This window comes from Lutra lutra, chromosome 17 (assembly GCF_902655055.1).
Source record: "Lutra lutra chromosome 17, mLutLut1.2, whole genome shotgun sequence".
Taxonomy (NCBI): domain Eukaryota; kingdom Metazoa; phylum Chordata; class Mammalia; order Carnivora; family Mustelidae; genus Lutra; species Lutra lutra.
Genome location: NC_062294.1, coordinates 4,364,500 through 4,386,716, shown reverse-complemented (window position 1 = coordinate 4,386,716; position 22,217 = coordinate 4,364,500). Strand labels below are relative to the sequence as shown.

Below are 22,217 nucleotides of genomic sequence, written 5' to 3'. Positions count from 1 at the left end.
CCGGGCAGGACCGGAAGTGCTCGCTCGGAGGTAGGAAGTCCCGCCTCCTAGCGTACCCTCAGCGGGCGCCCTAGCGCGCCACCTGTTGGATGGAGGGGGAATGGGCTTGAAGCCGCGACCTTGCGCAGTAGGAGTATAGTCCCGCGAAGTGAAGTCTGCGTGCTCTTAAGGCCTGTTTGACGCGGGTTCAAATCCTATGTCTGCTCTACTTCCTGTTTCTCAGCCTTGTTCTTGAGTATTAAACTAATTCATTCAGCAAACACTGAGCACCAATATGAGCCAGGCACTGTATTAGTGAGTAAAAATCCAATTAATTGGCCTCATATCTTATGAAGCAGGCTTTACAACTAGGGGTACGGGAAACCCTGGAGTGCAAGAGTCTCTCCCAATGGTCAAGCAAGTATAGCTCTAGGCATTGCTTCTCAAATTCTAGCTTTCATTGCATCACCTGCATGGGGTATAAAAGACTTTCTGGAAGGGGTGGGACCTGTTGATTTGCGTTGTTAAATTCCCAGGTGATGCTGAGTGTGCTTGTCAGGAGTACACGCTTTTAGGAACAAATATGCAATCAAAAATCTTACCATTATCTTAACCCAATAGCTCTCAAACTCAAGCATGCAACAGAATCCCCTGAAGGGCTTATTAAACTAGTTTGCTGGGACCCACTCCCAGAATTTCCTGTTCAGTAGGTCTGGGATGTGATTCAAGAATTTGCATTTCTAATGAGTTCCCAGGTGATACTGATGCTGCTGGCCCAGGCACCCCACTTTGAGAACCGTTATTTTTTAAAAATCAATTTCCAATTGCACAGCAAAGGAAACAGTTAACAAAACCAAAAGACAACTGACAGAATGGGAGAAGATATTTGCAAATGACATATCAGATAAAGGGCTAGTATCCAAAATCTATAAAGAGCTTAGCAAACTCAACACCCAAAGAACAAATAATCGAATCAAGAAATGGGCAGAGGACATGAACAGACATTTCTGCAAAGAAGACATCTAGATGGTCAACAGACACATGAAAAAGTGCTCCACATCACTCAGCATCAGGGAAATACAAATCAAAACCACAATGAGATACCACCTCACACCAGTCAGAATGGCTAAAATTAACAAGTCAGGAAATGACAGATGCTGGTGAGGATGCAGAGAAAGGGGAACCCTCCTACACTGTTGGTGGGAATGCAAGCTGGAAAACAGCACGGAGGTTCTTCAAAAAGTTGAAAATAAAGCTACCAGCAATTGCACTACTGGGTATTTACCGTAAAGATACAAACTTAGTGATCCGAAGGGGCACGTGCACCCGAATGTTTATAGCAGCAATGTCCACAATAGCCAAACTATGGAAAGAACCTAGATGTCCATCAACAGATGAATGGATAAAAAAGATGTGGTATATATACAATGGAATACTATGCAGCCACCAAAAGAAATGAAATCTTGCCATTTGCAACAACATGGATGGAACTAGAGGGTATTATGCTGAGCGAAATAAGTCAATCAGAGAAAGACAACTATCATATGATCTCCCTGATATGAGAAAGTGGAGATGCAACGTGGGGAGGCTTGGGGGGTAGGAAAAGAATAAACGAAACAAGATGGGATCAGGAGGGAGACAAACCATAAGAGACTCTTAATCTCACAAAACAAACTGAGAGTTGCCGGGGGGGAGAGGGGTAGGGAGAGGGTGCTGGGGTTATTTATGGACATTGGGGGGGTATGTGCTATGGTGAGTGCTGTGAAGTGTGTAAACCTGGCGATTCACAGACCTGTACCCCTGGGGCTAATAATACATTATATGTTTATTTAAAATTAAAAAAAAATTTTTAAATCAATTTCCAAATTCCCAGCATCCTTCTGTACAGTTTTTAATCTGGGAGGTGGTTGAGATCAGACACTTTCCTTTCCACACTGTGGAGTATTGCCTGAGCTGGGTGCTGAATGAGCGGGAAATTCCAAAAAGCAGAGTTCCTACAGGAGAGGGTCCCCATTAGACTGAGAAAAGTGGGTTCAGTAAGAAGTAGTGATGGAAAGATGCAGAAGGGGGCCTTCTGGGAGCTGACAAGACTGCGTTCATCTCAGTGCTGGTTACATGGATGTGTTCAGGGTGTGAAAATTCACCAAATGATCTGTACACTTTTCTGTACATGAGGTATATTTCAGTAAAGCAGTTTTTTTTTAAAAATCTGATGCTTTATCACACTGAAACTTCTCAATGTACCTTCTCAGTTGTCTTAGAATGTAGAAGTCACCCTATGAGGTCAGGAATTCTTCTGGGCTGGTCACTGCCATACCCCAAAACACCTGGGAGAGTGGATGCTTGGTAAGTACTAGAGTTATTGGAAGGGAATTATTGGAATGAAATGAGATGGTTCTTCTGAGAAAATGCCAACACTTTTATTTAAACTGAAAAAAATGAAGTCAGACTGTTTTCGATAGACACTGATTCTGTTTTAGCCAATTGGTTTGATTAGAAGGGTAGGCTTTGCCAATGAGGTCATTTGGAGAGTGTTTTTCATAAATGGAATAAGTGAAGCTTGCATCTCCATGGTTTTGGTGGAAACACATTGGAAAGATGATTTTAATACATAATAAACTAGAAATTGCTGCTTTTGTAACTATTTAAACTTTGTAACTATAAAAACTTGGGCGTGTATAGTTTTTCAAAATTGTTTTGAGGTTATATATACCAAAAAAAATGAAAGCCATTTATGTTATATTAAAAAAAAAAAGAAAGTCATCTGCTGTAACAGATTGCCAGGAACCCAGTGGCCTAAGACAACATAATATTGGGGGTGCTTGGTTGGCTCAGGTCACCATCTCAGGCTCTGCACACAGTGGGAAGTCTGCTTGAGATTCTCTCTCTCCCTCTACCCAACCCCCCACTCTCTGTCTCTGAAATCAATAAATCTTAAAAATAACAACAACAATGTAATATTGTACAGGTTTAGAGGTCAGAAGCCTGAAAATAGGTCTCACTGAGCTAAAACTGAGATTTTAGCAGAGCTATATTTCTCTCTGTAGATTCTTGGGAGAATCTGCCTTCTTGTCTGTTCTGTCTTCTAAAAGCTGCCTGCATTCCTTGACTCATGGCCCCCTTCCATCCTCACAGCAACAACGGCCAGTTGAGTCTTTCTCAAGATGCCAACTTTCCGATTCTGCCTTTGTCTCCCTCTTCCCTGTTTAAGGACCCTGGTGATTGATTACCCTAAAGCAGTCTCCCCCCCCCCCCGCTTTTTTTTAAAGATTTTACTTTTAAGATTTTTTTTTTTTATTTGACAGAGAGAGATCACAAGTAGGCAGAGAGGCAGGCAGAGAGAGAGAGGAAGGGAAGCAGGCTCCCTGCTGAGCAGAGAGCCCGATGCGGGACTCGATCCCAGGACCCCGAGATCATGACCTGAGCCGAAGGCAGCGGCTTAACCCACTGAGCCACCCAGGCGCCCCTAAAGATTTTACTTTTAAGTAATCTCTCCACCCAATGTGGGGCTCGAACTCACAACCCTGAGATCCTGAGTCACATGCTGCATGCACTGAGTCAGCCAGGTGCGCCCAGTCTTCCTATCCTAAACTCAGCTGATTAGAAACCCTAGTTCCTTTGGTAACCATAATGCTCCTCTTGGCATATGATGTAACATAATCCTAGGCAGTGGGAACGAGGACACGGACATCTTTGGCGGACTGTTATTTTACCTATCACACCACTATTCTGTATCCCCCTTAGGACATACCCATCTAGCTTCTGCATTGCGAGGCCAATTCCATTTCTTCCTTCCTTCTTTTCTTCCCGTAAACAAGCTCTTCCTTTTTTTTTAAATCGACATACACTTACCGTGCAGTAAACTGCACAAGTCTTAAGTGTCCAGCTTATCAAGTTTTTACATACATGTGCCCCCCAATAACCACCACCCAGATCAAGACAGAGAACATTTCTGCCACTTGAGAATTCCCTGGTGCTACTTCCCAGTCAACATCCCCTTCAAGTGGTAACCATGACTCTGACTTTTGTCATCATAGATTAATTTTGCCACCTCAAGGAATGTCTATCAACATAATCATGGGGAAGATGCCCTTTTTAGCCTGGTTCCTTTTGCTCAAACGCCTGGGAGATTCACCCATGTTTTGAATTTAACAGTAGTTCCTTGCTGTGGGGTTACAGTCTCTGGTATGACTCTTCCCCGTTTGTCCATGCAGTTTCCTGTGGGTGATGCTTCCGAGCTCAGTAACGCTGTCCATGTCTCTTCGTGGTTGTAAGCAGCTGCCATTCCATTTCTGAGCACCTGCTGTGACGTCCCTCTGTCTGCTGAGGCCTGCTTCTACTCTCTGAGCTATCCCCGAAACCAGAATTGTTCTTCCTGATGCCATTCCTTGAAACGTTTGAAAAGGTGACTCCACCCTGCCCCGCTCTCCCCAAGTCAGATATTCCTGGTCCCCCCACCTGCTCCTATCAGGCCACGCTTCCTGGTGAGCGTCGTCAGATCCGAAGGGAGCGATCGCCAGCAGCGGCGGCGGCGGCAGCAACAGCGACAAACCTCACGGACTGTGAATGGAGTAACGGGTCATATTTTCCCGTTCGTTGGCTCCTGTAGGACTCCGTGAAAGGTGTGGCCCCTTGGAACCGTTGTGTACTGCATCATAACAGGCCATACGTGATTGTCTTCACCCCTAACCTCATCTTGTTTTTATTTTCCCTTCGTTCCTAGTCCTTCATCTTAAAGAACTGCCATTCTGTGGTGTTTCCTATAAGCCAACTTAAAATGCCTGCTGCACAACAACAGAACCGGGCGGGGAGCTGCTAAATGGATAATCTGGGCTTCAGGAAGGCCTGCAGTGGACACTTTTTAAATGTAGATCCTGAAGGTGCTGTGGGGCCGCTTCGGTCGAGAACACCTGCCTGTATCGAACACAGACATTCACCGCACCCCATCCCGCCCCCCACCCCGAAGCTTAGCGGTTGGGGGTGGGCTGGTAGGATGGGCGCACTTTGGGGCGTCCCGGGGCGAGAACAAGGCGGAGCCAGACCCGCACCCCCAAATCCCTTCCCAGGTCTTCATTTCCAGGACCATCCCAGCCTGGAGAAGCCGGACATGGGAGAGGCCGCCTTCCTCCCCTCCCCACTTCCTGGCCTGAAACCCCACCCCGGAAGTGGGGGTTAGCCAGGAGCCCGCTCAATCTGCGCTCCACCTCCCGGCAGCCGCTACTTAGGAAACTGGCCTTCCAATTGGCTGGGCACAGTCCACTAGCTCTGCAGGCCCTCATTGGCCAGCTGTGAAGGAGAGGCGGAGCTTGTCTTGCTCTGGCCGCAGAGCCACGTGCTCCTCACGCTGAGCTGCACGCACGGGCACGTGTAAAAGGGCGCAGGCAGCGTGAGATTGGTCCCGCAGTCCTTGCTGGTCCCCGCGTCCGGTCATGGCTTCAGCATCCAGCACCGTCTCAGGCGCGGAGGACGGTGGCCGCAGGAAGCCCCGTCTGGCGGCGTCGTTGCAAATCAACCCCAGGCCCAGACCCTGGCGGCCCACGGCCAGCCTGGGCCAAGATCCCTGGGAGCCCGCTGTCACCCCCAACGCGGAGAACGACGAAGGGGGCGGGCAGCCCCAGGCCTCGGCAGCGGGGGACGGTGGGCCCGGGGAGGGGGCCGGACTCGGGGATCTGGGGGCAGCCAGGGCCCGGGAAGAGTTGGGGGAACAGATGGGGACGTCCCCGAGGGTCTCTGTCCCGCCTGCAGGGCCTGCCGGGGACCTCCCGACGGCGGCCAGGCAGCTGGGCCTGCAGCTCAAGGACCCGCCGCAGGGCCAGGCCGTGGCCTCGCTCGCGCAGTATGCAGCCAGTCTGGGCGTCTCCCTGATCTTCCGAGAGGACCAGACAGCAGGTGAGGCCCGGTGGCCTGGGACCGCGGGGCTCCCTGGGCTAACCTCAGATGAAGTCGGAGGGACCGTGAGCTGGGCCTGAGGCGGAGGTCTGAGGCCGACCTGCTGGGAGCCGCCCTGTGCCATCTGACCTGAGAGGCCACAGCCCGGGGAGGGATAACCACTCTGAAGCTTGGAGAGGTTAAGTACCCACCCCTTCAGCCCGGGGATTTTTTGAGGGCCAATTTTATGCAATTAGAGTTTCCATGCCAACACCGGAGCGACCCTAGTGAAGGCCAGCTCCTGACCGATAGACCTCACAAGCACCGTTTGGTAATGGCAGCAGCGGGAGGAGATGTGACCGCTAGCATGTCCTCTCCTCTTCCTCCGTGTGTCCCCCCACCTCTCACTCAGACACACACAGCCGTGGCCCAGGTCCCACATTCAGGTTCCCAACGTTAAAGCAGAGCATTCCCAGTTTCTAAGGAGGTAAGAGACTCTGTCCAGCTGCGGGGCACCTTGGTAAGACTGCCTAGTAGAACCCCAAATGAATAGCTCAAAAAAAGGGACTGTATTAAAAATGGACCTGGAACATTTTTTTAAAAAGATTTTATTTATTTATTTGACAGACAGAGATCACAAGTAGGCAGAGAGGCAGGCAGAGAGAGAGGAGGAAGCAGGCTCCCCGCTGAGCAGAGAGCCGGATGTGGGACTCTATCCCAGGACCCTGAGATCATGACCTGAGCCGAAGTTAGCGGCTTAACCCACTGAGCCACCCAGGCGCCCCTGGAACATGCTTTAATTAGGGATGGTAAGAGAGCAGGCATGGAGAGGATTGTCATGGTGGAAGAATTAAGGACAGATCCCTAGGAACAGGTGGCACGGCTCACCACAGAGGGTCACAGGGGACAGAACCGGGATTGGCCAGGAGGCAGAAGGGCTCGTAGAGAAAAATGCAGAGCCTTTGTTGGGGTTTCTGGGGAAGGAATGGTTGAGGCAGGGTAGGTATGCTGGGTAAACATACGATTGTGTAAGGCAAGGCATTGAGTATGTTTTGGTGTTAGGAGGGTGTCCCTACTTGCCCAGTACCTGCCTTGCAGTGATCTAGGATTGATGGTCTGGATTGGTTGGTTTCTTTTCCTATTTTAAGATTTTTTTTTTTTTTTTCTATTTGAGAGTAAGCTTATGCACAAGCAGGGTAGGGGTAGAGGGAGAGGGGAAGCAGACTCCCCCACTGAGCTTGGAGCCCAATGAAGGACTCAGTTGTGTGACCCAGAGACCGAGTCCCGAGCCAAAATCAAGAGCTGGATAGCCAACCAACAGAGCCACCTGGGTGCCCCTGGACTGGTTGGTTTCTAAACCAAAGGTGTGTTGGCGGGGCACCTGGTGGCTCAGTTGGTTGGGCATCTGCCCTCAGCTCAGGTCACGATCCCAGGGTCCTGGGATGGAACTCTGCATAGGGCTTCCTGCTCAGCAGGGAGTTTATTTCTCCCCTTCCTTCTGTCTCTCCCCCCAACTCAAAGGATGAGCTGTTCTGTAGCTGCGCGCATCTCCAGTCTTCTGTCACATGACACAGTTCCTTGGCCCACCTTTGTGTGCAGGACACTGATGTTCTTGAGAGTAAAGGCTGGTGGTGTGTAGAAAGCCCCTCCACTTGGGTTTGTTTCCTTGGGACTCGGTTCAGATTATGATTTGGGGCAGGGAGCGTGCTCAATAACCTCGCATCCTTGGCTGCATCCCCGGGAGGCCTGGGATCTGTCTGTCCTGCCACTGGCGGTATTAGCTGGGAGGGCCTCGGGAGTTGGGGGACGCCCCTCAGGGGTCTTCACTCTCCCCTCCGTGGTGAATCTGGCACCAGGGACTTCCCTGATGGTCCTGTACCTGCTTGTTGGCATTCTGGATGCCCTTGTAGAGGGAGTAAATCCTGGTGCTAGCGAGGAGTGCTGAGATGCTGGCTCCCTTCTCAAAGGGCAGTCCTTTCGGGAGACACGTTAGCAGTGAGTCCAACGAGAACCACGAACCAAAATAGGCTCACGCGCTTTCACCAAGTAATCCCAGTTCCGGGGTTTTCTTTTGCTCTGTGTCATAGCCGCATTGGACACGAGAGCATTTGGTCGATGAACCTTTCAACCAAGGAGAGTCACAGAGCGGTGTGTGCTGGGAGGGGTGGGTTCTCTGGACTCTGGCCATAAGCATCTTTGCTCTTGACGTCTTTGCCACACGTCTTTGCCACGAGCCTTTTCACCTGGTAACTCATTAGCCATAAGGCAGTTTTGCCATGAAAGATTAAAAAAACGGATTGACAGTTTTGTGGGACAGTTTGGTTTCATCAAATTGGTTGCCAGTTGGGTTTCATTTCTCCACTGACACAGAATTCCCATTTTAATATTGTATAAATTGCAGCCCTCCCGGAAGTCCATGCACAGTCTGAAGCCCTGTTTCCCAGAGAATTCTGGACTGTCCACACAAGGGGGACAATTTGCCCGAGGTAATGACAGTGTAGATGCTCCCACAACAGGGTACTCTAAAGCTCTGTCCCAAATATGCAGTTCCGTATTCGGAAACTGATTCCTTTCTTAACAGAGAAAGAAATTTTAGTGAAAAAAGCAAAAGTGCACTGTCAAGCAAGGAGATGGGTAAGACTGTGTGTGAACCGAGAGGGTTTGAAGACAAGACCTCAGGTCCAGTCCACCAAATGAAACTCCTTCGTTGTGCCGCGTTACCATGAACCCACACTACACGTTTTGATATGCGTTCAAGCATTTTGTATTTTGTGATCATCATTTTAACTTTGTCATTCATTTATCACGTGTCATTATGTCCTTTCTGATGAATATCCTTCTGGTTTCTCCTGATTTTCTTTTATGGAGAAATTGCCTGATGGCCCACTGTAGTTTGGCGGTGCAAGTAGGGGTGGGGTCAGGAGAAGCAGGCTGAGAGGGGCTGGGGCTCGGGGGGCCCCTGACGGGGACGGAGTGCAGGGTGCTGCTTCAGGGCCCCTCCTTCCACAGACCCACGCCTTCCCTTCTCTGTGCACGCTGAGCTGGATGGGCTACTCTGCCCCGCGGGCAATGCCGGCAGCAAGTCCGAGGCCAGGCAGCAGGCGGCGCTCTCTGCCCTCCACTACATCCGGAGTCAGTTGGGGAGCCCAGGTAGGCCGGAAAGGTGACCCAAGTGGGAGCGCGTGCAGGGCTGGGTTGCCGCAGAGACCATCTGGGCATCAGGACCTCGCCTGTAGGGAGCTGGGGAGGGGGTGCTGTGAGCTGACCACTGTCCACCCCAGGGGTTGCAGGGAGTGCTGGAGGGGCAGCCCAGGAATTTGGGGTTGCTGGAAGATGATTCCCCCCGCCATTCCCACCAAGGAAACTTCTTGGCTTCCAGAAGGACAAAGGACAGGCAGGCAGGCCGGCCCTGGTATGCATGATAACCGATCCCCTTGTCTTTGTTCCAGAGCCTCCAAAGACCCCCAGCAAGCCTCCAGTCGCCCCTCTGAGTGTAGGTAGGTGGGCCCCTGTTGTCCCAAGCCCTGGAGTGAAGGGAGGGGTACAGTCTATGGGGTCCCCACCTCCACCCTCTCCCCACTGTGCAGAGAACATCCTGACCCACGAGCAGCGCTGTGCAGCCGTGGTCAGCGCTGGCTTTGACCGTCTGGTGGACCAGACCTCACCGTACAGGGCCTGTAAGGGGACCGTGGCTGCCATCATCTTGGAGAGAGGTAGGGCGTGCCCTGCCCCCACTTCGGGACCCCTCCCACGCCCCCCTCTACACCATGGACCCCTGGCCTTTTCCGGCATGGCTCTGCCCCCTTCCCTTACAGAGGTCCCAGGCGCCAGGGGCCACGCCAAGGAGATCTATGAGCTGGTGGCGCTGGGCACAGGCAGCAGTAGCTGTGCCCGCTGGCTAGACTTCTCCGGGCGGCAGCTCCACGACTGCCACGGGCTGGTCGTGGCTCGCAGGGCGCTGCTCAGGTGAGGGGTGGGCCGGGGGGACACTTGGCTGCAGGCCCTGGGGGGCACACAGGACCCCGCAGCCCGAACCGCTCCTCCACCTGTCTCCTCCCCACCCCCAGGTTCTTGTTCCGCCAGCTCCTATTGGTGACCCAGGGTGGCCCCAAGGGCAAGGAACGCTCGGTGCTGACCCCCCAGCCTGGGTCTGGGCCCCCCTTTGCCCTCAAGCCCCGGATCTTCCTGCATTTCTATGTCAGCAACACCCCCAAGGGAGCTGCTCATGACATCTAGTACGTGGGGGTTCCTGGTGGGACAGGCGGTATGGGGGTGCCAGAAGAGCAGCCCTCATTCTCGCGTCCTGGGCCTTTGCTCCCTCTGCCACCTCTGCAGCCTCCCACCAAGCTCCGAGGGCAGCCTCCTGCAGAGCCCGCCCTCCCGCCTGCAGGCCCACGTCCGCGGGGAGCTGAAGCCTGTGTGCTACGTGGCCCCTGCGCTCCGGGACACCCATGTGGGCTGCCTCTCGGCCAGTGACAAGCTGGCTCGCTGGGCTGTGCTGGGCCTCGGTGGTGCCCTCCTTGCCCACTTTCTGCCTCCCCTCTATGCCACCAGCCTGGTCCTGGGTGAGGGCCTTGTGGGGCTGGGGGGAGGGTGGAAGGTGGCGTCTGCGGGGGGTATGGGACAGGGCGGTGGTAACTGAAACCTTTTCTTGTGCCCCTCTGCTCCCCCCCAGCTGACCCCTGCCACGACCCCCCAACTCTGAGCAGGGCCATCCACACTCGGCCCAACCTAGACAGGGTCTTGGGGCCCTGCCTGCCACCCCCCTACGCCCGAACCACGTTGCACCTGTTTGCGGGGCCCCCTGTGGCCCCCTTGGATCCTACCCCCAACACCTGCCATGGCCTGAGCCTCAACTGGAGCCTGGGGGACACCGATGTCGAGGTCGTGGATGTGGCCACTGGGCGTGTGAAGGCTGAGTAAGAAAGGCCTGTGGGTGGCATGCTGGTGAGGGGCCCGTGTCTCCCTGCCCCTGGGTCAGAAGCCTGCATCGGGAGACCAGCTTGGGTTCTAACCCTGGCTCTGTGACCTGTGACCCGGGCTGGCGCTACTATCACCCACCCTCTGACACCCATGAAACACCCCCCGCAAAAAAAACCTGCACGGCGAGAAGGGAGATGGCATGAGCAGCGTGGTGTGGTCTGTTAGCTCTGTCTCCAGGCTTCTCTCTCCATCTCCAGTGCTGGCCTCGGGCCCCCCTCCCGCCTCTGCAAGGCGGCCTTTCTCCGGGCCTTCCGCCAGGCTGCCAGAGCTCTCGGGAAGTCCCACCTCCTGGCCTTGAAGACCTACGAGGCAGCCAAGGTCAGCACCTTGCCTCCCCTCCAGCCCGCTCTGTCCTGCACCCCCAGCAAGCACGTGCTCTCCACCTTCCTCCTGTCCTGTCCTAGGCCGGACCCTACCAGGATGCTCGCAGGCAGCTGTCCCTCCTCCTGGACCAGCAGGGCCTGGGGGCTTGGCCCTCGAAACCACTGGTGGGCAAATTCAGAGGCTGAAACCCATCTCCTGGGCCGAGCTGGATCCTGCGGAAGGAGGGTCGCTTCTGGAGAGGGGTGGGGAGGCACATGGGGGGATGGGAGATGCACAGGGTAAAGTTGGGGTTGCAGGGAGGGGCCTACATGGTGGGGGTAGGGGCTGTTGCATATTCGGACTGAAATAAAGAGCAGTTTTTGATGCTTCTGCATGTCTTTGGCTCTTAGTTGCGGGGGTGGGGGGACCTGCAGCCTTCTGTAGAAGGGTTCACGAGTGGGGCAGCTCCATGTAGCCAGCAGAGTGGTGATCGAAGGATCCAGAGAGGACGGCAAGTTTTTCTAGGAAGGTAGCGGCAAAAAGTTCTTGGCAAAAAAATAAAATAGAAAATAACTGTTCTGGGCACAGAGCTTTCTAGGGGAAAAAGCAAAATGTCTTATCACGCAGATCCACTCATCTTTCTTTGGGGAGGACCCAGGTGGCAGCCTCATTGGCCCCGGCTGGAAAATCCCTGATGGACTGGTTGAGACTACCTTTCTGGGAACCTTGAAACTGCAGTTAGATTATGTATTAAACCCTGGTTTGGGAACTCAGTCTAAGTGACACCATTTGGGGAGTGTGCTTTTTTAAAAACACAGAATGACTTTATTGTGTCACTGGCCACACTGTGAGGGCGTGGCCCTGTGCGTCCTGGGGCTGGGCTGCACAGTGAGTGTGGGAGCATTCCTTCTTGGGTGTGATGGGGGCTCCTGCCTCCCTTCCTTTTCCAGTGATGTGGGAACCCAAGGCAAAAGACAAATTATTACACTTCCTTACTTCCTACAGCCCACAGACTCGTCCTTGAGACAGGCAGAGGGACATTCCTCTAGGGACTTAAAAGCCTCCTCGATCATACTTTGCTAAGGGCAGAAGGCAACCCTAGCCCACCCCCTCCCACCCAGGATCCTCTAAGTCTACTTTAACATATCAAAATGCCTTTAGAAATTTCCTTTATCTCTAAACCATCTAAACCACTCTATCTCTATCTCTATCTCTAAACCACTCTAAAATGTCTGTTTTAAGGCACCAAGTTTGTGGTCCTTCGTTACTGCGGCCCTGGGGAGCGGATAGAGGGATCCCTACAGAGTGGGGTCTCCATCCTTCTTCTGTGCCTCTCCAGCTGCTCCCTGGGTAACTCAAGGGGCTGCCTGAGCCCGCTTGCCTCCCCGGGCTGCTCTTGCATAGCCTTCCTGCTCCTCCAGGGGGCTGCTGTCCATCAGCAGGGCTGTCAGGCACTCTGAGGGTCTTGGGTAGGGAGACCACTCACACTAGCACAGGGACACACACTGCATATGTCTGCATGCCTGGGCACCCCACCAGCCCGGGCGGTGTCCATGGAGCAGGAGCCCAGGGCCCACGGGTGGCTGAAATCCTCCCAGCCCCCCAGCCCCACACCCTGCGGCCCAAGGCTCCCTGCACAACAACGCCCCCCCCTGCCCCGGCATCTTAAGATTGAGAACTACGGACTGCTCCCCTAGGTGGGCCTTGGGAAGCTGAGTCAACGTTCAGGGGCAGGCCAGTGCTGATCTGGAGTCCTGGGAGGGTACCCCCTCTGCCCAAGCCACCTCTGTGCCCCCAGGTGTGTGTGGCCGTGGCCAGCCACTTGAACATGAGTTGATTCATCTAGAGAAATAATCAGAAGGCCTGCCTGGGTGGTCTGTTCTCCCCAAGCTGATGAAAGAAAGACCGTTAAGGTTTGGAGTCCTATGGCCCAGAAAGAATTCATGAGATGTCTTCGGTGCCAAAAAGTGGTTTTATTAAAGCCCGGGGACAGGGCCCAGGGGCAGAAAGAGCTGCCCCGGGGTCAGAAGGACTGGCCCACGATAGACTTTCAGGTTGGGAGGGGGTTAGAGATAGCGTCAGTCTCAGGGAATTTTAGAAGCAAGGTTTCCAGGGCCTTGGGCTATTGATGGGAAAAGGCCATTTATTACCGTCTAATAAAACCTGAGTCATGAGACCCTGCAGATGTATATCGGTGGGCCATATGCTTCGGGGGTTTAGAGATAAAGGAAATTTCTAAAGGCATTTTGATATGTTAAAGTAGACTTAGAGGATCCTGGGTGGGAGGGGGTGGGGCTAGGGTTGCCTTCTGCCCTTAGCAAAATATCAACATTGAGGCAGTTGAGTCCCTAGAGGAATGTCCCTCTGCCTGTCTCAAGGACTTGTCCGTGGGCTGTAGGGAGTAAGAGAATGTAATAATGTGTCTTCTGCCTTGGTTTCCCACATCACAGCTAGTGCTTCCTGCCCACCTTCAGGCCTGTGCCTTCCCTCTGCTTGTCTGCGGGCCGGGCTCCCTCCTCTTCAGCCAAGGCCACTGCCAAGGAGGGGGAAGGTGGAGGAGGAGGGAGGCGGTGGTGAAGGACACGCTGAGAGGTTTGAGGGCCGCGGTCATGGCTCCGTGTACCGCTGCTGACTAGCCCCGTGGGCACCAGCGTGGCCCCATTTCACAGGGAAGGACGCTCCTCCTTGGGGAGCGTAACTTCTAGAGGAACACGTGGGTGGTCAGGGTGGAGCGGCCTTCCCAGCCCTTCCACCCCTGGGGCTGCTCCTGCTGCTGCTGGATTTGCTCCCTTGGGGACCTTGGACAAAACTCCCAACAACTTTTAGAAAATGAGAACTGGACGGTGGGAGGTGGGAGAGCGGCGTTTGCCGTTGGGAGAAGGCGCTCTGGCCACAGTACTTGGGGGATGGATGGCAGGGAGAGAGCGGCCAGCTGGAGGGAGAGAGGGGGGCAGGGAGGAGGAGGGAAGGGAGGGGAAGAGGGAGGGAGGTAGGCGGGGGGGGGGGGGGGGGGGGGGGGGGGGGGGGGGGGGCAGTGGGAGGGAGGGGGAGGAGAGAGGAGGAGCTGCCCCTGGGCAGGGGCTCAGGAATGCCCCGGAGACTGGCAAGGCAGATGGAGGATTAGGGGGAGGGAAGTTTGAACCCAGAAGGAGGGTCTCCAAGGCACACTCAGGGCTGCTGGTTTGTTTTTTTTTTTTTAAGATTTTATTTGTTTATTTGACAGAGTGAGAGAGATCACAAGTAGGCAGAGGCAGGCAGAGAGGGGGAAGCAGGCTCCCCGCTGAGCAGAGAGCCAGATTTGGGGCTCGATTCCAGGACTCTGAGACCATGACCTGAGCCAAAGGCAGAGGCTTAACCCACTGAGCTACCCAGGCGCCCCAGGGCTGCTGGTCTTATCTGAGTCACCGGCTGGGTAACTTACGCTCACGTATAGTTTCTCTGTAAGAAACTTCTCAAGCCAACTTTGAAATTATGATTTCTCTTGGTTGTTTTTTTTTTTTTTCAGGGACAAGAGGACTGTTCAAACACCCAAACCTATTAATTAGCCCATTTATTGCATGTTGTTGTCCCTGGGAGATAATTTGTGCCGCAGTGGTGACAACAAGAGCTGTTCCCAGACTGCGGTTGTCTGCGGTGAGATTTTGATATTCATTCATCACATAATCACTGGGTAAACAAGCTATCCACAGTGACATTAACTCTGCGTGTTCTGCCAAGTAAGGAATATTTGTCCCCACCTTGCATAAATCTGCCTGTCCAATCCTTCCTCCCAAGACAGTCCTCATTACACAGAACCCGCTCAGTTCCTTTGACTCAGCTAATTTCTGCTGAAGGACAATGATGAAGACTGCTTTTGAAACGAGAGGCTGTAAATGTCTTCTTGGCCTAATCCCCTGCGGGGCAGGCGGCTGTAGTTTTTGCCGGCATTGGCATATATAAATTGCAAGGTGATGTCATCTAGCTGGGCAAGAGCCACAAGGTCGCCTCCTCCAGGAAGCCTGGGCCATCCCCTCCTTCCTTCCTGCCACTCTGTGCTCCCCAGAAACCCTTCCTGAGCACCCCCTTGCACCATGGGTATGGACTTCACCATGGAGCCCAAGGGGGGACCTGGAGGCCCAGGGGCCGCTCCACCTCCCCAAGCCTCAGTATCCCCATCTGGCAAATGAGTTAGTCACAGACGTGTCTCCTGGGGGGTGGCAGTGGTGAATCGGGGAAGGGGGCTGAGCAGTGGTGTTCCTGGGTCCTGGCGGTCTTCAGGCAGTGGCTGTTGTCAGGCCTGTCTGCTCCCAGCTCCTGGAGCTGGCCCCTGGTCTGTTTCTCCCCATCTCCTTGCGGGGGTGGGGGGCTGTGTAGGGGTGGGGACTCTCCCACAGAGAAGGTGCCTGATGGACAAGTGTTGAATGGGAAGTGAATGGATTATACAGGATGTCCCCTTTACAGGAGCTGGCTCCAGGGAGAGAATGGAGACCCGTTCTCAAATAGGGTCTTAGATGACATTTTGATATTTTTCCATTGTATTGTGGCCCTTTCCCCGCTGCCCTGCAGAGGGTGAATAAAAGCCAGAGAAACGTTAGTGAGAGCCACCCCGCCCCCCAGCCCGGTGGTGTGATGGCAGGTTAAAAACCCCACTTACGCCCTGAGATGCTGTGACAAAGACAGCCACCCCCTTGGGCTTTCAGCAGAGCTCATTCTTCTCAGCAGAAAGGAGGTGACAGGTCCTCTGATGGCTGTCCCCCATCCTTACCTCAGGGGAGGGCAGCCTCCCCTCGTAAGACTTGAGTCAGCTTTCCTGGCATCCCCTGTGCTCCCATGCCCATGGGTCCAATCACAGTTACACACCACGCCTTGCTGTAGGCAGGGGTGGCTGGGACCCGGGACTCTGGCACGTCTGGGACCTGGTTGTCCCTGGGGCTGTGCAGAGGCTGGCCCACAGGTTGGGGCCGAGGGTGCTTGGAAGGGTGAGGGGAAGGCCTCAGACTCTGGGAAGGAGGGGGTGCCCACATTGGCTGCCAGGCCATTCCTGTAGGTAGAGGGGACCCGGGCCAGAGGAGGGCGGCTCTAAGATATGGGTCCAGGACTGAGCAACTGTTCTGGGGGCATCAGGAGTGAAAATATTTCATTGCCTAGCGTCGATACGGGTTGAGAAGACAGAGCTCTGGGTGACCAGGTTGGCGTGGGTTTTTCCCCAGGGGATTGGCTGATGCACTTTGCATGCAAGTTCTTGCCCCCAGAGTGGTGGGTCACCAGAGGCAGCCAGCGTGGCTGGAGACACAAGCTCCCTTCCCCGCTAGGGCCAGCAGCCAGAGTCTGGGGTGGATGTCTGGCCCGAGGACACCTTTAGAAGCTTCTGCAGGGCACAGGGTCCAGGTGCAGGGCACAGGGTCCAGGTGCAGGGCACAGGGTCCAGGGTGAACCGAATGCTGGGACAAGGAGCCCTGCTGTTTCAGTGGGTTACTTGGAAGAAGCTCTTCTCTTGCTGGTACAACTGCCTGGTACAGGGGACCGCTGCTTCTGTCTCCTGGCCCCACCCCTTAGGGCAGAGCCAGCAAACTTTCTACAGAGAGCCAGAAAGTCACTATTTCCACCTTGTGCTTGACTCTGCCGCCACAACCTCCAAAGTACTGCAGACAAGGAACAGGCCAGGGTGTGTTTCAATAAAACTTTATTTATAAAAGTAAGAGGGGGGGCCGATGTAGTTTATTAACCCCTGCCTTAGACCTTAGAATATTCGTCTGAATCTGCAGGGCCTGTGGAGTGAGGGGCAGGAGGGGAAGTAGCACACACTCCTTCCAACACATTCCACTGACCAGAACCTTGGCCGTGGCTCCCTTACAGGCAGGGAAGCCGGAAACGTGGGAGAGGAACCAGATGTCAGCAAGCCCCTGGCAGCCCCTGACCCAGGGCCCTCCCAGAAGGGAAAGGACAGCCTCAAGGTGCATGTTGGCATGGTGGGTAACACTGGGACAGGCCCGGGAACCACAGACCTGGGTTTGAATGTCAATTCTGCCCTTACTGTCTTCCTTGGGATAGTCATCTAACTTCCCTGTTCCTTGGTTGCTTTGTCTGTAAAATGGGGACATTAGCACCTTCCTTAGAGGGAGTTATGAGCATCCAGCAGTGCATGAAGTGATGGGGCAGAAAGTGGCATACAGCCAACACCCCCCAGAGCTGTGATTGTCCCGAATGATGAGGTTGCTGCCCAGCACCTCCTTCTGTCTCTTTTGGAAGGGTGCCCTGGTTTTCTTCTGGGGAAACTCACCCTCCCCATTCTCAGCCATGTGGCTTGGGTGGGACTATCTTGGGTGAGCCTATCTTCTGCTCCAGGGTGAGCCTCAACTCACATAAACCAATCAGCATAGCCACAGTAGTTGTTTGAGGAGTGTGGCCGTAAGGGGCTCAGCCAGTAAGACTCAATGAAACCACATGCTTGGGATTCTGGGGAGCAAAAGTCTTTTCTCTCCCATGGGTTTGGGGAGTGAGGGTGTGAGACTTGGAGCTTGGGCAGCCACCTTGTGACCATGAGGCGAGCCTGGGGATGAAGGTGACACACCCAGAGAAGCAGAGGGAGGATGCAGAGAATCTGAGCTTGTTTGATACTCATGACAGAGGTCGAACACCTGGAACAAACCATACCTGACTCCACCTAGATTTTCAGTTTCAGAGCCAGTAAGTCTCCTTTTGTTTGCTTGCTTGTTAAAGGTAGTCTGAGTAGGGTTTACTGTATTTGGAAGTGAAACATTCCTAACTGATTTTTTTTTTTTTAAGATGATAGAGAGCAAGAGAGAGTGCACAAGAGTGAGGGGGATGGGGACGGGCAGAGGGAGAGGGAGGGAAAGAATCCCAAGTAGACCTCACACCCAGCATAGAGCCCAACAAGGGGCTTGATCTCATAACCCTGAGATCATGACCTGAGCTGAAGTCAAGAGCCGGACGCTTAGCCACCTGAGCCACCAGGCGCCCATCCTAACTGTATTTATGGGTGTTCCCTGGGAAGCGTTCCAGCGTGCCTGTGGGGATCCTGGAACGGGAGTCTGAATGGGAGGGAAATTGACCTCCATACAATAAGTGCTTGGTGTTTTCCTGGGTCCAGCGTTGCCCAGAGAACTGGAGTATGTATGGGCTTGAACTCCAGTCACCTGTGGTCTTGATCCCACACCCTGCATGGGCTGCCGTCCCTTCTCTGTCTCACTTCTCTCTCTCCAGCCAGTGTTTGTCAGGATCGTGCCCCAAATAAACCATCGGCATTTAAATCCCTGAATCAAGATTTGCTTCTGGGGAAACCCAAAGATCTGGGAGAACCGAGTCAGACCTCCTCAGAAGCCTGTCCCCATTTGGCCCCCACGAGCCCCCACATCACTGGTGTCAGGACGCTGCCCTTTTCCTTCCCAGGACTTAACAGAAGCTGCATTTGTCCTGTTCATTTCCTTCTGGACTCTGACTTCCTACTTCCCTGCCTTCCCTCCACTCAGGACCACACCAGCACCTGTTGTGCTAACCTCCCTCTCCGATGTTCTAGAACAACACTCGGGACATGGCAGACACATAAGAAATACTGCCCCAGAACCCAACTGTTGTCCTTCCCAGCTTCTCAATGGTCTTGGCGGTGACCCCTGACCCCTGCCACCCTTCACCCAGGGGCTCCGTGACTAGACCCACCCCAATATAGCAGAGAGGCCACAACATCACACTGTAACATGGTTTAATGTTTCTCTTGCAGTTGCAGGGGACAGGGGAGCCCCGAAGCCTGGTTAGGAAGGAGCCAGGTGACAATGCTGAGCTTCTCAGAGGATCTGATTTTAAGCTGGTCACTGGCCAAGTGCAGTGGAAGCCTCTGGAACAGCAAGATAGGCTAATTTTAGCGTGAGGCACCTGGATTCATTCTGTTCCCAGTCACCCTTGGTTTTGTCCTGCGTAGAGCAAAGGTGAGTTATGAAAGTCACGTCACATTTTTCTTGTGTCGTCGGGAGCGGGGCTGGGTGAGGACAGCCTCAGCCAGGGGCCCTGGGATGACCAGGGAGCCACAGGGCTCTCGAGGACAGCCCTTTGTTTTATTTTGAACTGACATTCTGTTCCTGAGGTGCCCCTTGGCTTGATGTCAAATGCTGGATGGGGTGCCAGCCCAGGACCAGGGGGGCACGGAGCTGAGGGCACCAGGCCCCCAGCCCTGACTTTGCCGACTGAGACTGTGTGACTTGCCACGTTGCATCCCTTCCCTGAGCCCTCACGTCCACACTTGTGAAACGGGCAGGTTCTTTGGCTCAAAGAATCCACGGGCCTTTCTATTAAAAAGGAAGGGTTCAATTTGCCCAAAATTTCGGGGTCAGAAACCTCACAGAAGGCTGTGGAAACAGTCCAGACTATGGGAGACTCAGGAGGTCAGCTGCAGAAATGCCTTCTCCAGCCTCTCCTGACAACGGAAAGCCATAAAGGATATTATTAGGTCCACTGACAAGACTGGAACAGACAGTAGATTAGACTAAAATATTGCATCAATGTTAAATGTGGGGATGTTGATGACTGTACTGTGTGGTTTTGTAAGAGAAGATCCTTGTTCTTAGGAGAGAGACCCCCCCAATCCTCCCTGAAATATTCCAGGGTCTCCTTGGCACTCCCCCTTAAAACGAAGGAGGTAATTTAACTTAGAGCTTCCTCTCCTTTCATTTTTTAGGTGAATCACGAATTCCGTTGGGAATCTAAAGAAATCAGCTGACAGCTGACACTCTGAAACACACGTACCATACATGCTTTGTTACCTATCCTCTCTGGAGGCTCCCAGGCCCTCTTGGAAACTCGCTGCTAAGAATTCTTGGGCTGATGTTTTTCTGACATACCTTCTAGGGCTACATTCTAAAGTTACTGATTTTTTTTCTTTAAGATTTATTTATTTGAGAGAGAGATTGAGCACGAGCAGTGGGAAGGGCAGAGGTAGAGAATCCTGGAGCAGACTCCCTGCTGAACACCGTCCCAGGGCCCTGGAATCCCAACTCCGATGTCATGACCTGAACCGGAACCAAGGGTAGGACGCTTTACTGACGGAGCCACTGGGGCGCCCCTCCATTCTAAAGCTCCAAAAGGACCATGATGTAGTCAACTTACTCTCAAATGATCAGAAAAATCTACTATTTATATATAATAATAATAATAATAATAAACAGTAAGTGATAAAGCAAACGGCAAAATTTGTTTAAAAAAAAAGTGTATTCAGGTAATTGTATGTATGCGCTGTTTTTGTTCTCCCGACTTTTTTTTTTGTTTGACTTTTCCCAAATAAAATGTTAAAAAGCAAAAAACAAAAAGCAGTTGCCTGGTGACTAGGAGTCATGCTGTAAGTGGGGCCCATTGTTAGCATAGCAATATGAGGAAGAGCGGGCGAGTTCAGTGCCCCTGGGTGAGAGGCAGACCCAGCCTCTTACTTAGCCTGGCTCCTGCGGACCTCGGGTGGGGTCGGGGAGCCCAGATGGGTGGCTAGGAAGGGGGCGGGCAGCTGGTAGACAGAGATCTCGGTGAATTTCTATTTAAACTGGAATGACTTAATGATGTTTGCTAAGGGAGCAGCTCTGTGGATAGTCAGGGACCACGGTTTTTTATTTATTTTATTTTATTTTATTTTGGACCTCTCTTCTGGTTTCTTACCTGCCCCTCCATGGCATAGACTGTAGCAGTGAACTCTGCTTCCCAGAATCACATACTGTCCAAGCCCAGAGGGACTTTAATAGCCATCGGGTCTGGCCTCTCCATGGGATCAGTGAGAAAAGGAAGCGCCCATGAAATCAGTCGCCTTGTCCACTGTCATATGACAAAGGAAAGGTGACAGCTGGTGCCAGAGATACCCCGAGACAAGCCTGCTTACTGTGTTCAGGGTATCAGGGCAAAGTAATATTCTTGTTATCCTGTCATCTTGAATATTTTCTTTGAGAACTGTTTCAGATGAGCCTAAAAGCTGAGTGTTCTGGGGAAATCAGGATGCTTGGATCTAACTAAGTAAACTGGTGGTGTGACCTTGGGCAAGTGGCTTTCCCTCTCTGAGTCTTGGTCCCCCCATCTTAAAATATGAGAGGTGATTTATTACATAAATTATTATTCTCTTATGGGGCCACGGATTCCTTTAAGGATCTGATAAAAATTGCTGGACCCCTTTTCGAAGCTGGGCACTTTGAGACGCACATAACCTCCAGGTTCATGGATCTCCTCATGGAAACTCTCGGCTTAGTTGGTATTCTGATGAGCTGTCCAGTTACCCAGTTCTCAAATCCCGTAACCCATCAGACTGGAGTCAGCGGGTGGAGCCCCCATTTGCACCATCCATCCCCAAGTCACTTCTTGGGCTCAACTCTGCTTAGAGAGATGGTGAACCAACACTTAAAAGTTATCCAGATGGGGCACCTGGGTAGCTCAGAGGGTTAAGCCTCTGCCTTCAGCTCAGGTCATGATCTCAGGGTCCTGAGATCAAGCCCCATGTCAGGCTCTCTGCTCAGCAGGGAGCGTGCTTCCCCCCCTCTCTGCCTGCCTCTCTGCCTACTTGTGATCTCTCTCTGTCAAATAAATAAATAAAATCTTAAAAAAAAAGTTATCCAGATGTTAGCCACAATTGTGGTGAGCACAGCGTAATGTATAGACTTGTCCAATCACTATGTTTTACACCTGAAACTAATGTAACATTGTGTGTCAACTGCACTTTAATAATAACAACAACAATAATAAAGTTGTCTGTGGGAGCCACCTCCATGACACGACATGAAACTGCTTGAAGCAAAGGGTCCTTTACTCTTTGCCTTCGGCTGGAAAATTTCGACTTTTGGATGCAGTCCTGCCCGTGGACCTCAGAGAAAACAAGCCTTCCAGGGACTGGCAAGACTCCTTTCAGCCAATGGGTATGAAGAGACTGGCTGGCAACTCGCTTGTCGTCACTATCCTATCCAATCAGCATGAAGTTTGGAGAGCCAGCTAGACAAATTCTACTTAGACCAGTCCCTGTGGCTATTATCCAGAAGAAAAAAAAAATTGAGTGTTTAATTAAGCCCCGTACTCAAGCAATCAATTCCAGTTTTTCTCTTCTATTTGGTAGAATTTCCACCGGATGTGTA

At 52.7% G+C, this 22,217-nt stretch overlaps 1 protein-coding gene across 2 annotated transcripts; it reads left to right on the top strand.

Moving 5' to 3' along the window:
* The first annotated feature begins 5,339 nt into the window (after nucleotides 1-5,339).
* On the top strand, nucleotides 5,340-11,481 carry ADAD2 (adenosine deaminase domain containing 2). Of its 2 annotated transcripts, XM_047711546.1 has the most exons (11): nucleotides 5,340-5,616; nucleotides 5,725-5,868; nucleotides 8,857-8,997; nucleotides 9,297-9,344; nucleotides 9,435-9,560; nucleotides 9,663-9,813; nucleotides 9,915-10,082; nucleotides 10,183-10,412; nucleotides 10,523-10,766; nucleotides 11,028-11,148; nucleotides 11,235-11,481. In XM_047711546.1, the coding sequence occupies exons 1-11, from the start codon at nucleotides 5,409-5,411 to the stop codon at nucleotides 11,337-11,339; spliced, it is 1,686 nt and encodes a 561-aa protein (XP_047567502.1). In that variant the 5' UTR covers nucleotides 5,340-5,408; the 3' UTR covers nucleotides 11,340-11,481. The 2 variants fall into 2 exon arrangements, with proteins under 2 accessions (XP_047567502.1, XP_047567501.1); XM_047711545.1 differs by having other exon boundaries at nucleotides 5,340-5,868.
* Nucleotides 11,482-22,217: the final 10,736 nt, after the last annotated feature.

What these genes read in the sequence shown, in the direction of transcription:
- ADAD2 (XM_047711545.1), top strand. Translation starts at nt 5,409, where the DNA reads ATGGCTTCAGCATCCAGCACCGTCTCAGGCGCGGAGGACGGTGGCCGC. An exon ending in CCGAGAGGACCAGACAGCAG is followed by an intron (nt 5,869 to 8,856) that starts GTGAGGCCCGGT and finishes CTCCTTCCACAG; the next exon opens with ACCCACGCCTTCCCTTCTCT. An exon ending in GGAGCTGCTCATGACATCTA is followed by an intron (nt 10,083 to 10,182) that starts GTACGTGGGGGT and finishes CCACCTCTGCAG; the next exon opens with CCTCCCACCAAGCTCCGAGG.